The sequence below is a fragment of the Dasypus novemcinctus genome, chromosome 11 (assembly GCF_030445035.2).
Source record: "Dasypus novemcinctus isolate mDasNov1 chromosome 11, mDasNov1.1.hap2, whole genome shotgun sequence".
NCBI classification, from domain to species: Eukaryota; Metazoa; Chordata; class Mammalia; order Cingulata; family Dasypodidae; genus Dasypus; species Dasypus novemcinctus.
In genome coordinates, this window is record NC_080683.1 from 28,522,242 (window position 1) to 28,539,406 (window position 17,165).

Below are 17,165 nucleotides of genomic sequence, written 5' to 3' on the forward strand. Positions count from 1 at the left end.
ATTGTAGATGGTAACAGCAAAGTCCAATGAGCAGAACTCAGCACCTCCCACTCAAATTTCAACTTCTTCTGTTTCATTTTCTTCTGTTTTATTTATTTATTTGTAACATTTTGCTTGAAACACAGGATAAAATTTTAAATCACACAACCAGTAATTGGAAAGTACTGAAATTGATGATTTTATCATCAATACTTGCCTCTAAAATGTTTTTATTTAATAGGTGCTTCCATTTGAATAGATAAGTGATTTAAAGGTACTGTTTACATTGACTTTAGATTAGGATTTCTTAAATTGGTATGTTTTTTTAATTAAGCTTTTTCACCAATAGAAATTACAGATATTTTCATATGACACTGCATTTGTGGCAGATATCTCAAATTAGAATCTATGGCCATCACTACCATGAAATTATAGTATTATTGGACCCACTTGCATCTTGATGTTTAATGTTTTAATAAAAAAGGGTTTAAAAATATTTCAATATGATTAATTCCCTCAGTAATTCTATTATTTAAATGTTTATGCCTTTAAAAATATTATTTTGGTAAGAAGCCCATATGGTAAGGCACATATGATGGTTTGAAGCTTTTTGTGGATCTCAGAAAATATGTCTTTAGAGATAATCCATTACTGTGCATATAAAACTATTCTAGGTGGAAAGTTTTGATTAAATTACTCCTGTTAAGGACTTTTGATTAAATTGCATGATCCAGGGTGGGTCTTAATCCTTTTACAGGAGTCCTTTATAATGGAGGACTAAATATAGCAGACACAGAGATGGAGAGAAGGAACCCAGGAGTGCAGAGAGGAATTCTTAAAAGAGAAAAGCCACAGATGGAGCAGCCTGAAACAGAAATAGCAATGAAGTCAAGAAGAGAGGGGAGAAGGGAGTGGACAGGAATTGTGCCCTGCCATATGCTTGATTGCCCACAGCTAAGCTGGGAGACAAAACATCTTTAGATGATACGGCCACATGCCTGACTGCCCACAGCTGCAAATTGGTAAGACTGCATCTCTCGATGATGCCTTATTGGCCTTAGAACTGTAAGCTTTTAACCTAATAAATTCCCATTAAAAAGCCAACACATTTTTGGAAGATTGCATTGCAGTATTTAGCAACCTAAGACCGGACAGATGGCGCAATGAAAGATTAAAAACCTAAGCTTTAACTGGGGCACAGCTGGTAATTATTTATCTGTGTGGGACAAATTGGTGCATGACCACAAGCACTTTCTATACCTGTAAGGTACAGACTGTTGCAGGTGTACATGTTGGGCAAAGTTAAGCGCCATTCACACCTGTCTCTTGCACCACATTCTATATGTCACTGTACTCCAAAAAGTCACAACTGCATCACCTAATAGAACAGGGAAGTGTTTCAATGTTCTTTTTCTTTGTTTTATCCACTCATTGTTCTTGAGTTTGCCCTACTTAAATTGAGCATTTAGATGCTTTAATGAACATGTTGTTTTGCTTACCAAGGATTCCTTCACCCTTCTTCTATACCTTGATTTACCTTGGGGATGTACCCCTTCCTCACCATCAGTTCCTATGGTATGAATAGGGCCAGTGTCATCTATATCTATGACATTGGACATGATTTCCGTTTGGCAAGATTGATGTGCATCTGATGCTTCTAGAACTGATGTAACTCAGTTCTGGAATTTTAATAAGAAAAGTCACAAATTCTCCTGTGACTTCTGAGCGATGGATTTATGCCTAGTGTTTGACAGTCATTTTCCCACTGTGAAAGCCATTTCTTACTTCTCAACATATCTGAGAATGGAGCTAACAAAGAAGAAAGAAACTAAATGACAACAAAATAAAATGAAACAAGTACAACACCCCAGATCCTAAAGACAAGGTTTCATACATGCCTGAAATCAATTCTACCGCTAGATTCTTCAACTATGGGAGCCACCAATTCCTTCTCTAGCTTAAACCAGTTTAAGGCAACTTATATTTAAGGACAGTTTTCTTGGTAAAAGATTCTAGTGCAAGCATTTCAGTGATTTTAAAAGGAAATAACTGACCAATTTTATGACAGTAAAATTATTTTGTTAAATAACAATCAAGTCAATGGGTGCAATATAACTGACATTTGTCAATCTTTGTGATAAACCCTTTATATAAACTTAATATTTACAGCAACCATGGGTATAACCAACCCATTTACAGAGTGAATTAAATTTCAAATGTTAAATCATTTAGCTACATCCATAAAGAAAAGCAGGCTTACAATTTGGGGTTGTTGGACTCCAGGGCCTGTGCTTTTTCTGTTATTCATTCTGAAAATAATATATATTATAAGGTCTCTTCTAGTGTATAAAAACATAAACAATATGCAGTAAAAAACTCTTACCTTGTATAACTGTGCATGCACAAATGTTCCTTTCTCTCATTTCTAAATTGTCAGTTATCCACACCTATCTTCTTTAATTTCTCACCAAAGTAGCATTTTATATTCCCTAAGCATCCATTACAGAAAGCACTCAAGGGATTAAAAAAGGAAAACTCATGATGCCCAAGGGGAGGGATGTGCTCTAGTCTCATAAGAAGAACAAAGTAAAAATGTTCGTTTTCTTGGAAACAAACAGTGCTCCTCATTCAAGGTAGGAAGAAAGTAGTTGTCAACTGACAAGCACACAAGTGGTTCTAGTAAAACAGAATTTCAATGTATAGAGTCAATTTTTATATTGTAGTTACATGTGGAGGGTTTGAAGAATTGTAGTTGAAGTGGCAGTATTTTTTAACATATCGGAGTATGTTTAATGCACACCAATTTGTTTCTAGTTGAATTTCCCTTACATTTTCTTAGGATGCTTGTGCCTTCTCTATATGCATGAAATTGCCTCATGAGGCTAATTAAGTGGAAACTGCGTGCTCAAGATTTAGGAAAACCTTAGGAGATATTTATAGTTCAGTATTCTAGCATTTTTAAAAAGCAAACTTTTTCATGTATGTGCAGAGTATAAATAATTTCCCTTAGTATTTGGCTTGTGGGCTTTCTTGGAAGCATAATATCTGAGATCAGCACATTCAGAGGAAGATAATTGAATTTGGACATCATTAGGAGAGTTCACAGCTCAAAGAAAGATTAGTGAGGGAATGGTGACGTAGGAAGCTATTCAAATCAGTAATGCTTTTAAGAAGCAAGAGCAGAAGCTGAAACTTTATTCTGGATGGTTACTGTTAGGAATGTGGTTGGAGTACATATATCTGCCATTCTTTCAAGTGAACAGACTCAAATTATCCAGCATGATGGTTCTTATTTTCCTAGGTAAGTGACCTGTACTTCTGGTTTATCTGAATTCATAGTAACACCAATTTTGAAAACCAAATACCATCTCATCTAATTAAGTTAACTGGGCATTAAATATGGGTATTAATTACAAATTTATAATTTCACACAATTTGTTACTCTTTAAAATGTAAAGTTACTTTTACCCACTTATATCTAACTAGAGAAAATGCATAATGCAAGAATTGCATTAATCATGCAGGTGGCTTCTGTTTGTATGAAAGAATACAATGATTTTATTTATTAGAATTTATGGACTTCACATGAGCTAGAGTCTTTTAGAAATGAAAACGTTCAGTATCTATTTACAGGTTATAAGATGGAAAATTTAATAAAATGAGATAAATTTAAACCACCCCGTTCCCCCAATTTCACAGCATTTATATTTACTAACTAGGAGTCATTTAATAGAATAAAACAATTTAATACCACATCAGATGATTCCCATTTCAGGTAATTTTCATGAAGTATGGACTTATTCCTCTACTGTTAGGTACTATGAAAGTGCTGCAAAATATTGGTGATATGATTTCATTTACATTCAAAGTAGAATCCATGAAAATTTACTTTGCTAGCTGTGTTATTGGCGTAGCTCTTGTGTGATTTCAGCATATGCAGACTCAAAACACTGAATTAAGGAAAAAGGGATATTTGTGATTGTAGTTGAATTTTAATAACCTACCATTAAAAATAGTGTATTTTCTGTTTATTCATGAAGAAAGGTAAATTTGTAAAAAAAACAAAGTTATTTTGAATTATGTTGAACATAAAAGGAGAGTAAAAATAAATCAAGTAAATGAAAATCTGGTCACAAAGGAAAAGATCCTTCATATTTCAGTTGTAATATAGTATTTTCCATCTTAATGATTTTAAAAATAGAATCTGTTTTTCGCTGAACATGTCAATAGAATCCTTAAAAAATCCTACAATTCATATTCAGGAATGAATATAACAGATTTTGGATAGGTAAAATTTTATTTTTGGTTCTTGTGGGCAAAATCATTAAGATAGTTTTCTTAATTCGTTTAATATTTCAGCTGAGTGGAAGGTGTGAAAAATCATGTAAAATAGTAAATCATCTGAATTATTCAATCAATAATGGAAAATATGAAATGGAACTCAAACAGATTTTAGAAAGATAGTACTGTAGAATTCATAAATGATTGTTACAGTGTGGCACCATTAAAGTTCTGATGATATAGCAGGAGACTATTAACAAGATATGATGATTAATAACAATTAAAATACCAATTTCTTACAAGCTGAGTTTTTACCAAGAAATCCCAATCCTAGGGTCTTTCTCAGCTAGATTCAAATAAGGAACCTTGGGCTAGTATCAAAGAAGCCTTCTTTCTCTCTCTCTCTCTTTTTCCCTGGGCTTTCCAATTTAGAAGCACAGGAACCTGACTAGATGAGATTGTCCATGAACACATGGCAAAACAGAAAGCTGTTATGTCAATTTCCACACCAGCCCTTAACAAGAAAAATTAGGGAAAGCTACACCCATGAGCCTAATCTCCAAATGCACAGTGGCCCACCAAGTAGTACACAGGATGGAAATAGTGCATTTGGTAGATGAGGGGATGTAAAGATTGGTCAGAATAAGATTACTGGAGGTAGTCTGATCCAAAAGAAGTCAAATATAGTTAGTCAAATATTTTATCTTTAGTACTCTGTCAATGCTAAAGGTAAACAAAGATAATATGGAGTTTAGTTTTATGAGATATGAATATGATTAAGCATTTTCCTTCATTAACAAGGAGACCTTGATCATGTCATTTAACCAGTCTTTGCTTATCTGTGTGTCTTTCTGAGATTGTTTTTAGGGTTAGTTGAGATAAAAGTGCCTGGACAGAGTTTTTTGGATTAATGCTTCCATAACTTGTTAAGCTGTCTTTTGTCTGTAATTCTATTTTTTTGAATTTGAAATCAAGTTTATTTTAAAAAATAAATGTATTACAGTCTGGAAGTGTGTCTGTCTGGAGCATGCGGGTGAAGATATCAGTTAGCTATATTTGAATGGAATACTGGAAAATATTGTAATGAATCATACATTTGAGAATTATCAGTCTAGAGATGATAAATCCATGAGAATACATGGAATTGGCTACAGAGAATGCATAAGATGACAATTGAAAGGGTCTGAGGACAGAATCTAAAGTAAAATATACCTTAATAAAAGAGTAAGAGGATCCTGGGAAAGATTCTAACTATAGCAAAAAGTAACAAGTGATATCAAGAGAACTGGAAAAAAAGTGCCCAGTGATACAAACAAGTAAGATAACTTAAAACTATAAAACTTGATGTTATGGAGCTAATTAAGAATGTTTTTAGTACAGTTTCAATGGGGCAATGGTAATAACAATAAATTATAAGTTGAAGAATAAATGGGCAGTGAAGAAATAGAGAAAATGTAAACTATTCTCTTAAGACTCTTAGATAGGAAAAATATACTTTGTAGCTACTGGGGAGGTTAAAACTAATTCCAGCTTTATAATGGTTTTTATAACATTTTATTTTCCATGATTATGCTTTTTGCAATTGATATAGATTTGAAATAAATGGCTGTCAAACTCTAAAACTGCAAAACTCTTGTTATTGTTGTTGCTGTTGTTGCTTTTCAAGCTATAGTGCTAGGCTTGGGAAATGAATCTCCTTCCCAAACAACTGATTGCACACATTTAAAAGAGCAGTGCATAAATGATACAAGTGGATGTAAACATGCATGGACAACCATGGAGGATGCCTGCAATATTTCAGGTATAAACAAAATGGTTTAAAATGTATTTAAATGAATTCTTTTTACCCAGATAAAAATAGGATTCTATATTTTATTTCACTATCGTAAGAACTAAGTTAGTTTTGCTCTAAAAAACTTATTCAAACTTGATATTAAACTGATTCATTGAATTTAGTTACAAATGGCATTGTTAATTTCTTGAGTGTTCTGTTGTATTGACCCAAGAATAAATTTATGCACAATGTCAGATTATTTACTTATTTTATCATATATAATACTACACTTACATGCATGTTTTTAAGAAACATAGCAATGATTTTTCAGATAAAATGTCATTTTGCTGATAAGATAAAATAGAAAGCATAACATTTGTGATGATCAAATGCATTATTTATTTCTATGTGTATAACATGCATTTTATATTCTTGCAACATATACATTATTTTCCATTCTAATTATGGCAAGGAAAAGTTAAATATATATATATATTTAAATTTATCTTTCATTCCAAAAGCATTTCAGGGAAGATTAAGGGTAGAAATGTAAAGATTTGAGAATGACTATTATTTCTTTAAAGAGAAAAAAATACTATGTATCTCATGAATATATCAAATAACTGAATAAATATTGAATGGTATTTGTATAGTAAGAGTCCAGTAACTAAAAGAAGATAAATTGGTTGTATAACGGGACATTGCTCTGAAACTGTTCTGACAAAACTGTTCAAAAATAATATTCTGTACTTAATGACTTTATCCTCTTGTACTGTATTATATTATACAAATCTGAATGTACATTACTGTTCTAAAATATTCAATAAGAGAATTCCAAAAGGAAAAATAAAATGCATTCTTCCATAATTTAATCTGCTTCTCTATCAATTTCATGAAGAATAAATTCCATACTTTTCTTTACTCTTGCCCATCTACCTGGGCTTCCTCCATCCCCAAAAGTTGTATGGAGGAGTGTGTTGGGTTGAGAGGCAGCACTCTATAGCTCTAGCAATGACAACACTCACCAGCTCCACCAGCAGAGCTTCTACTCAACAATTTGCTGTCAAGGAACTAGCCAGGGTGCGGAGGGAGGCAGAGATAGGTCCTTCTCTTCTCTGATCTTGAGGAAAATAGTACCCAATTGAAAATAGTAAAAATAGATGCTTTGCTTAAAAAGTCACTTACTCCTCCTGGATAATTTTACTACAGTAATAAATTATTCACATCAATATGTTAAGATATTTTTTTAGGGGATCCCAAAATTATATTCAAGTTAAAATCTTAGTTTTTTTATGTTTACTTGTGAAATACAGGTAACACCTGCAAGATGCAGGATTCATCTAGCTGCAACATGAGCATCCAGTTCTTAGTGGAAAGCAATTTCCAGTTTAAAGAATGTCTCTGCACTGACAGCCTCTCTTGTACTATTAGCAAATTGCTTGGGAAACAATGCCTCATCAAATCAGGTAATAATTTGTTATGCAGAATATTTAAAGTCATGAAAAAGAAAAGTACAATTTCAAAATTAATCACATCTATGTAATTGGATTAATTCTTGCTGTGACTTGGGGTTCTGTGAGTTGTTGATCTCAGTAAGTACATATTTCTATAATTGCCAACCTCAATTTCAAACTTCATTCAAATTCATTTAAATTAGAGATTCATTCATTACATGTGTTTATAGGATTTATGATGGGTTTGCACAAGACTCAGATAATAGAAGACAAATAAGACATTACCTCTGTTGCGAGGGAGCTCAGAGTCTCCTGTGAGAGACCAAAATATAACTCATCTAGAGTTATATGTACTTATGCAGCGTTAACTTACCTAGAGTTACAATTATCTAGAGTTACACTTGTCTTTGGATAGGGACATTTAAACATTTAAGATGCATTTACTTATTACCTACTCCAGATGCCATGCTAACACTAGGGTAGTGGCCATCAAACTAATCTATATGCACAATTGGAGGTACACGAAGACTTTCTGAAGCATATGTAGGATCAAATAGTTCTAAAGGGATAATGTAACAGGTCCTCAATGTCCACATGTTCTCTCTCTATAAAGTTATCTGCTTGGGAATGCACCTGCTGTCATACCATTCTCATCTCTTCTTTTACAATCAACATTATCCACTTTACAAGAAATAGATTTGCCTCTCATGTACCATAGTTCCTTGATTCAGTCTCTCCAATCATCCATGTTGTGTTCACTGAGCAAGTTTGTTTCATAATTTTCCATTTTCCAGAATTTCATACAAATGAAATTTATTGAATAGGCAGCTATTTGAAACTTTCTTTCATTTAACATGATGTATTTGAAATTCATCAATGTTTTGTGTATAAGTTTGTTCTTTTTTATGATGACTGGAGTTCCAATGTTTGATCATACCACAGATTGGTCACCCATTCGCTACTGAAAGCCATTTAGGATGTGTCAGGAACTAAGCTGAGCAGAGAAAGCTTAGATCCAGGTAGAAAAAGCCAAAATGAAAGTAAGAGTCAAGTCTTTAATCACTTACTGTGATAGTGAAAGCAAGAGGTTAAATAGGAGAAGTGCCACCACCCTCAGTGTTCAGTTTTCCTCCATGAAATGGCACCAGGTACTGGTCAGATTGATTAGTACAGACATGGGACAAATGGACTCTCCTACTGCCAAAGGAGCCCTGAACAAAAAGCTCCTGACATTTTATGGACCTTAAGTTCAGGAAAAGGGAGAGAGGGAAAGGTTAGGGGTGAAAATAGTTAGTACTGAGTTAGAGTGGAGAAAAGACTTCAAGGATCGTTGTCCTTCCTACTAAGGAAGTCTCAGCAAAGGCTACAGAAGAAGTCTTTGGATAAGGTCCCCAAAAAGGAGGCTCCCAATGGAGGCCCTGGATGAGGAAGGCAGATATTCAGAAGAGTATGGCCAGCCAGTGGAGTCTGAGCCCTTGACTCCAATTCCCTTCAGAGACTGCAATGTCCTGGCTGTGTACTAAGTCTGTACTAACCACTAAGTAAGTACTAACCACTGGGCCAAGTCCGCTTTCCCCTATAGATTTAAAGACATTACCAAAATCAAGTTGGGGAGCCGATGTGGCTCAAGCAGTTGAGTACCCGACTTCCAATAGGAGGTCCCAGTTTGGTTCCCTGTGAATACTTTCAGTAAACAAAACAAACAACAAGCAAACAAATGAAAACACAAACTCAGGGAAGCTGATGTGTCTTAATGGCTGAGCACTGGCTTCCCATATGTGAGGTCCTAGGTTTAATCCCTGGCCCCACCCAAATCAAGTACTATTATTCCTCCAACTTTGTTCTTTTTAAAAATTGTCCTGCCCGGTCCAGTTCCTTTGCCTTTCCATATAAATTTTAGAATCAACTTGTCAACTTCTACCAAAAATTCCTGCTTACACTGAAGCTACAGAAAAATTTCTGGGCAGTGGACTTGGCCCAGTGGTTAGGGCATCTGCCTACCACATGGGAGGTCCACGGTTCAAACCCCAGGCCTCCTTGACCTGTGTGGAGCTGGCCCATGCGCAGTGCTGATGTGTGCAAGGAGTGCCCTGCCATGCAGGGGTGGCCCCCACATAGGGGAGCATCATGAGCAAAGAGTGTGCTCTGTAAGGAGAGCCGCCCAGAGTGAAAAAAAGTGAAGCCTGCCCAGGAATGGTGCCACACACACACAGAGCTGATACAACAAGATGACACAACAAAAAGAAACACAGATTCCCGTGCCGCTGACAACAACAGAAGCGGACAAAGAAGACGACGCAACAAATAGACACAGAGAACAGACAACTGGGGTGGGGAGGAGGGGAGATAAATAAATAAATAAATAAATCTTAAAAAAACAATAAGAAAAATTTTTGGAGAATTGACATCTTTCTATGTTGAGTCTTCAGATTCATGAACATGGCATATTTCCCCTTATATTTAGGACTTAAGATTTATTTCATCAGCACTTTGTCATTTGCACCATAGAGTTCTTGCACAAATTTTTTAAAATTTAAACATGTTCATTTGTGGATGCTTTTGTAAATGGTAATTTATTTTATATTTTAATTTCTAATTAATCACAGTTAGTATATAGTATATGATAAGCAACTCATTTTTGTATACTGACCTTTTATCGTGACTTGTTAAACTCACTCATCAGTTCTAGTATATTTTTGGTAGAAACTATGGTGATTTTCTACAAAGATGATATTGTCATCTGTGAATAGAGAGTTTTATTTTTCCCTTTCCAATATGTAGGCCTTTATTTCTTTTTCTTTCTCTACTGACCTGAATATTGCCCAGTATAATGTTAAATATTATTGTTGAGAGTGGACATTCTTGCCTTTTTCTCCATCTTAGGAAGAAAGCATTCAGTTTTACACAATGAAGAATGTTTGTTGTAGATTCTTTGACGGTCTACCAAGTTGAGGAAATTACTTTCTGTTTCTGGTTTACTTAGATTTTACCATGAATGGATATATGGATGAATTTTTAAAATTATTTTTCTACCTCTATTTAAATGATCATATGTTTTTTCTTCTTCAGATTTTGTTATGATAAATTGCGTTTTTTTAAATTTTTGAATGTTGATCCAACCCTTCATTCTGAGGATAAACCCCACTTGAACATGGTGTATTATTCTTATACATTGCTTGCGGTGGATTGAAGCATGTCTTCCACAAAGACACCTTCAAGTCCTCAATCTCTGGTCCTGAGGGTTTAAACTCATTTGTAAGTAGACCCTTCTAAGATCCTATTTGGATGAGGCAAAATTGAAAGGGGGGATCTCGATCCAATATGGTTGAAGTACTTATAAACAGAGGAAATTCAGACAGAGTTAGGAGAAACCAAAAGTGGAAGCCTTAGAGACACTTATTGCTATGTGACTGAGATAGAGTGAAGCTAGCATCAGAATGGCACAGACTCCAGGTAGAAAGCATGGCCTGGCAGTTCCTTGATGTTGGACTTCTGCCTCAAAAACTGTGAGATGATAAATTCCTGTTGTTCAAGCCAACCAGTTTAAGGTATTTTGTTATAACAGCATTCACAAAATAAGATATTGCTGGAATCAAGTTATTAATATTTTGTTGAGTATATTTATGTCTAAATTCATGAGGAATATTGATGTGTTGTTTTCTTGTAATATCTTTTGATTTTGTAATGCTGGTCTTTAAAAATGAGTAGGAAAGTAGTTCTTCCCCTTCTATGTTCTGGAACCATATACATAGAATTAGTATTATTTATTCCTTAAATATTTGACAAAATTCATCTGGGTCATTCTTCATAGGAGTGTTTAAAAATATAAATTGACTATGTTTAATAGTTATAGGACTATTCTTAAACTGAGCTTTGGTAGTTTGGGTCTTCCAATGGATTTGCCCATTTTAAAAATTTATGTTGGATTTTGGGTGTTTCCATTTTGCTCTTTCTTATAGCTTCCATTTCTTCTAGGTTGTTCCTAATATTCCTCCATTGCCTTTTAATATCTTTTAATTGTAGCAATGTCCTCTCTTTCATATACTAGTAATTTGTGTTCTCTCTTTCTTTCAATTTTTCTCTCTTTCCCTCTCACTCCCTCCTCTCTCTCAAATTGATCTCTTCCTTTTCAATTGTGTACTATTTGATTTGACTTTAAGTGGTCCTTCTTTCTTACTTTCTTAAGATAAAAGCTTAGGTCATTGAATCCATGCTTTTATTCTTTTCTCATATAAATATTCAATAATATGAATTTCTCTCCAAATACTGTTTTAGCTGCATCCACAAATTTTAATATGTTGTGTGTTCACTGTTTCAACTCAAAATATTTCCTTATTTACCTGGCAACTTCTCTTTTACCATGATTTATTTAGAAAGTTGTTGCCTAATTTCCAAATATTTATGATTTTCCAAATATCTTTGGTATTGATTTCTAACTTAATTCCAATATATTAGAGAACAAACTGTGCATGATCCCTTTAAAAATATGAACATAAATATTATCAATTGCCAAATATCAATTGTACAATGAGAAAAAAGCTATAAGAGCCACACCAACACATACACATACATAAAAAGTGCTTGAAATCATAGAGGAAACAGTGATGAAACTGAAGCCTTCACAGAATAAATGAGAGACTGTCCTTTATAGGGCCAGTTGAGATTCACTAGACAGACAAGTCAAAAGATATATTCTAAACAGAGGAAATAGAATGAAGTGTATATGGATGAGTAATAAACATAGGCACATTTGGAAAGCAACACATTCTTTGATGGGCTGGATTGTAGAATGCATATGGAGGAGTATTAGGAGATAATCCTGGAAAGAAACCAGGTGGCTAGAAAAAGGGGAAAAAAGCAGAACTTGTGTGCCTTACTAAGAATAAATCTTAAACGTTTGTTATGAGGAGTTAGTAATGGGTTTTAAAGTGAAGAATGCTAAATCAGATTTTCAAAAGATATCATTGCTAGTAGCATAGAGGATAGAATAGAAGGAGGAGAAAGATACAGACCAAGAATGTCATTTAAAATTCCATCAGATTACATGATTAAACTAAGCCGTACATGATTAAACTAACACATTGCTATTGAAGAGTAAAAACCTCAATTAAAAATACATTTATGATTTACAACTAATAGGTTTGGTGACCAGTTGGATATGAGAAGTATAGAATGGTTTACACATGACACCTAAGTTGTTGGCTTGGAACAAGTATACTGCTATACACTGGGACAAGATATAAAGAAGAAAGTACAGATTTGGGGACAAAAGTTATTAGTAATGTTTTGGAAACAGTGCATTTGAAATGCACTGTGGAACATCCAGATTAGGAATGTTAGTGTTTTCTTACATTTCACATGAATGAAAAGTAAGATGCATAAAAAAGAAGTGAAGAAACTTGAATCATCTAGTTGGCATTTGGACATATGGGTCCCACATTGAGGAGAGAAACCTAAAGTAGAGGCATATATTTTGGAGGTCAAACTTTTATAGGAGGCAGGTAAAACTGTGATGGTTGAAAGGATTAGCCAGGAAAGGATATAAAGTAAAAAGAAAGTTGTTTGCATGACAATATTTTTTATCTACTTGAGGAAACCAAAAATAAGATTTCAAATACAGGAAAAGAAGCACCAGAAAGTAGAATTTTGGAACCCAATGAAAGAGAGAAGGACTACAAAGAGAAAAGAGTCAACAATTTCAAGTACTGAAAAGTACTTTAAATAGCATAGAGCCTGACACTGATATTAACTTGCTAATTAGTAGATCCTTAAAGTTTCAGATAGGAGTCGACTGAAATATAAGCTTGTTGAAATTCTTATTAAAAATGTTTATTGAATTTCATTTCAATTGACAAAAAACACAATTTGTATCTCAACAGCCATTTTTATCATACCAATTTTGACAAGATATAATTATCCATCAATATATGTATAAAAATTTAGAGCACTTAAATTGAAATCAGTCCACATATTAAAGCTATTTTTCACAATCAACACTTATTAACTGCTACTATGCAGAACTATTGATATCCTGGCATTTAAAATCCTTGTAGACAGTGAGAGTTTCACAAGGACAAGACCTAGAGAGGAAAACCTAAATGATCTCACAAATTCACCTCATGATGGATCTGACCTGGTTATTATCTTTGAAAAGAGCATTGCTTATAAATTAGCTTAACTTGAGAAGGGAAATGATCATTAAATCTTACCATTCATCGTATCTCATCAGGGGCATCTTCCAAGAACCCTTTAGTAATCACTCCAGCAGGACATGATCTCTCGCTGTCCTTTACATTCCCAAAACATTCCTCAACACACACACACACACACACACACACATTTTTTTCTATTCTCCATTGCTAGATTGTAAACTTCTTGAGCAAATCAGCTTTGGTACAGCCTTTTTGAAAAAAAAAATTCTTAAGCACCCAACATAATGATCAATAGTAATTGATCAATAAATATAGTTTAAATATTTTTCACAGGTTAAGTGTATTTTTGAGTATCTAAATTATGTATCCTTTAAGAAAATATTTATTATTCAGCTAATATATAAGGCATTGCATAAACCTTAGGGGATATAAATAGTGATAAGACTTCTCATTCTTGATTAGCTGACAACATAGAGTAAAATTGACATTTAGTCATAGTAACATGTAGTTTAGCTTATTTCATATGTATTTTATGTGTATATATTGTAAAATAGGCTGACATTTAGGTAAATTTATAGATTATTTTGAAATATGTAATTATCAATATAGTATATGTAATTATAGAAGGACAATATTCATTTGCATGCACCCTCCTTTTGCTTCCCTGGCTACATATATGCCTATTCCAGCTATAAGGGATATAAGAGATGTTCAATAGAGGAATTTGATTTACATTATTACAATGTTGCAGTGTGAGCTGTTTGTTTTTTGACAAATGTGCAAATGCTATGGTAGTGTGGGTTTTAAAGCACATGTCCTGCAGAAGCTATAAACTGCGCTTGTTAGGATTTCATGCTACTTCGTAAGTAAATGTTTTCATATCATGAAATCAGTTATACTTGCACACTATATGGCATTTGAAAATACTAGGGTGTAATGAGCACTTATTTAATATAAACAAACTAAAGCAGCAACCTATTTTTTTTTTTTTTGAGGAAGAAGAGAAGGATACCCCAGAGGAAAAAGTGACTTTGATTAAGGGAGGAATGCTATGTCAAGGAAAGCTTTATTGTGAAGTTTCACGTAAAGTACATTTTAGATACAGAAAACATTCTACAAGTAGATTTTACCAGTACATTTTACAAATGTACTTCTAAAAACCTTTGTTAAATTTACTTGGAGTCCTATATTGAAGTTATTTTTCTTATCTCCATTCAAGAAATTTTATATAATTATGGGTTTATTATATCTACCTGGTAGTATATGCATTCTCAATGAGGACAATGTAACATCCATGGGATGTGAAGTTGGTACTGGGCAGGCAAAGAGGTAGTATAAAAACTTTCTCTTTTATATGTATAACATATACATATATACATATATACATGTATATATACATATATATGCTATACATATAAAAGGCATATAACATATACTTATATATGTTATATATATAAAAAGATATGTAGTATATCTGTGGCATTACAATTTCATGGGGACAGGGAAATTAGGGGAAAAATTATCTTTAAAAGCTCCTTAAGGGGCAATCATAAAATGAAAGTTCTAAAAAACTTCAGTATTGATTCGTTTCTGGGAGAAGATGGAAATTCAGGAAAATTTTGAACAAGAGAACTATTGCATTATATTATAAATATTTTAAGTTAAACATTTATCGCTAGCAGTTACCAACAAAATGTTATGAAAATGTAAAAGTAAATGTTGAGGATAATATATCATTAAAAGAAATTTAGCATTGATTATTTACCTAAACAACCTATAGTGTTTTATCTCTCAATTTTTAAAAATTCAAGATCATGTGTCATAATTCTTGAATATTTTTAATGATTTTTGAAGGAGAATAAATATTGGAATCCATATGAAAGATATGCCTACAAACTTTACAAAACATATTAAAGGTTATGAGTAAATGAATTTACTTTATAGTTATTCTTCTATTTTATTTACAGAAAAAGCAACACTAACTCCAGTTCTGGCTACCCAAACAAATGTTACACAATGGCTCCTTCCAAATGATACTCCATTAATGGTTGAAAAAATGAATGACTGTGTCATGGCAGCACATGTATGCCAGGAATCTGAACACTGTACTCTGTTGTATGAGAATTTTAAGAAAGCCTGTGGGAAAACTGCAGAACAATGTAAGACCCTGGATGGAGGCTACCTGTGTGCAGCATTAAGAGAGAATCTGAAAGAAACAAATTTGTGGAATTGCCAATGCAATGACCCCTCTAAAGTAGACTGTATTCAAATTTGGAAAAGTTTGTTCGAGGATAGTTGTATACAGGATGATCAAATGAATCAACTTCCAGACTTCCGTGAAGACTATGATGATGGATCCAATCAGGACATTGTTTCAGGTTGGCATTCAATAGCAGCATGTAAGAACATTAAGCATGATCACAAATATAAGTTAACTAAAGAATATTTCTTTGACATTTCTAGCTCTGTCAGTTCTGCCTCTGTTTCTCCTAGAAAATCTAAACAATAAATTCAGTATCATGATGGCATCTCAAAGGGACTGTAAAGGAAGAGGGAAAGTGCCTTAAGCTTTGGCACAGTATTAATTTTATTCATTACTTAAGTCATTCAAAAATACTTCCGAGGCATTTGCAATGTGCTAGGTTCTGTGCAATAGGATTAAAATAAGCACATTGTTCTTCATTCAAGGAGCTCACTATCTTTTAGAGTATATAACATTTTTTAAATCAAAGAAATAAAATGGGTAGGTGATGCCCATTTATTTTCTAAACAGCTGTATATTTTTGAGTGCCTATCATGTCTGGGCCATGTTCTAAGCCCCAGAGATAAATTAGTAAACAGACAAAATCTCTGCTCTCTAGAAGCTTGCTTTCTAAACTGAGTGTCTTGGACCAGTTTCTCTGGAAACATACTGAGACAGAGATTTCACACAGAAAATGTATTGACATGCACACTCAGAAACAGAACTTACAAGGAAGCAAGGGACACAGGAATGTCAATGCGAGAAGTTAAACTGTAATACAATTGCCACTGAGGCCAGGGTTGATTTCACAGGAAGCTCAAAACCCGGGATAGTCTTTCAGAGATGCCCCCCCATTGAGGCAAGAAAGTTAGTCCTTTGAATTCCTCATATAGGCAGGTCATTGGATATAAGCTGTACCCAAGGAAAGTCTGTAACCTTGAATGTGGTGATGTTGCTTGAGATTTAGGTTCAGAAAAATACCAGCAGTGAGTCATCATCCACCAATATTTCTATAGCAGCCTGGGAAATGGTGCCTAGATCACAAAGGGGATCTTGGTCCACCACAACATCCAGAACTGGGAGAAAAAGAAAATTAGCAAGATAAATGATTTAAAAGTATATATTTTAAAAATAGTAATAAGTTCTAAGAAGGAAAATAAAACAGGAAAGAGTAAAAAAAAAGGTTGCGAGGTTGTAATTTTAGTAGGGTAGCCCAAAAGATGCCTGGAGAAATTAAAGTTTCTGAAAAGATTGAGTCAAGACAATGAGCCACGGGGCTACCT

General features: G+C 33.8%; 1 protein-coding gene across 1 annotated transcript in view; it reads left to right on the forward strand.

Annotated features, from left to right (window-relative positions):
- The first annotated feature begins 3,258 nt into the window (after positions 1 to 3,258).
- The window catches only part of GFRAL (GDNF family receptor alpha like), a 64,214-nt gene continuing 50,307 nt past the window's right edge, over positions 3,259 to 17,165 (forward strand). Inside the window, exons 1-3 of the mRNA XM_004453641.2 lie at positions 3,259 to 3,280; positions 5,927 to 6,061; positions 7,348 to 7,500. Coding sequence (XP_004453698.2) covers positions 3,259 to 3,280; positions 5,927 to 6,061; positions 7,348 to 7,500 — 310 coding nt within the window. The remainder of the gene's footprint in view (positions 3,281 to 5,926; positions 6,062 to 7,347; positions 7,501 to 17,165) is intronic.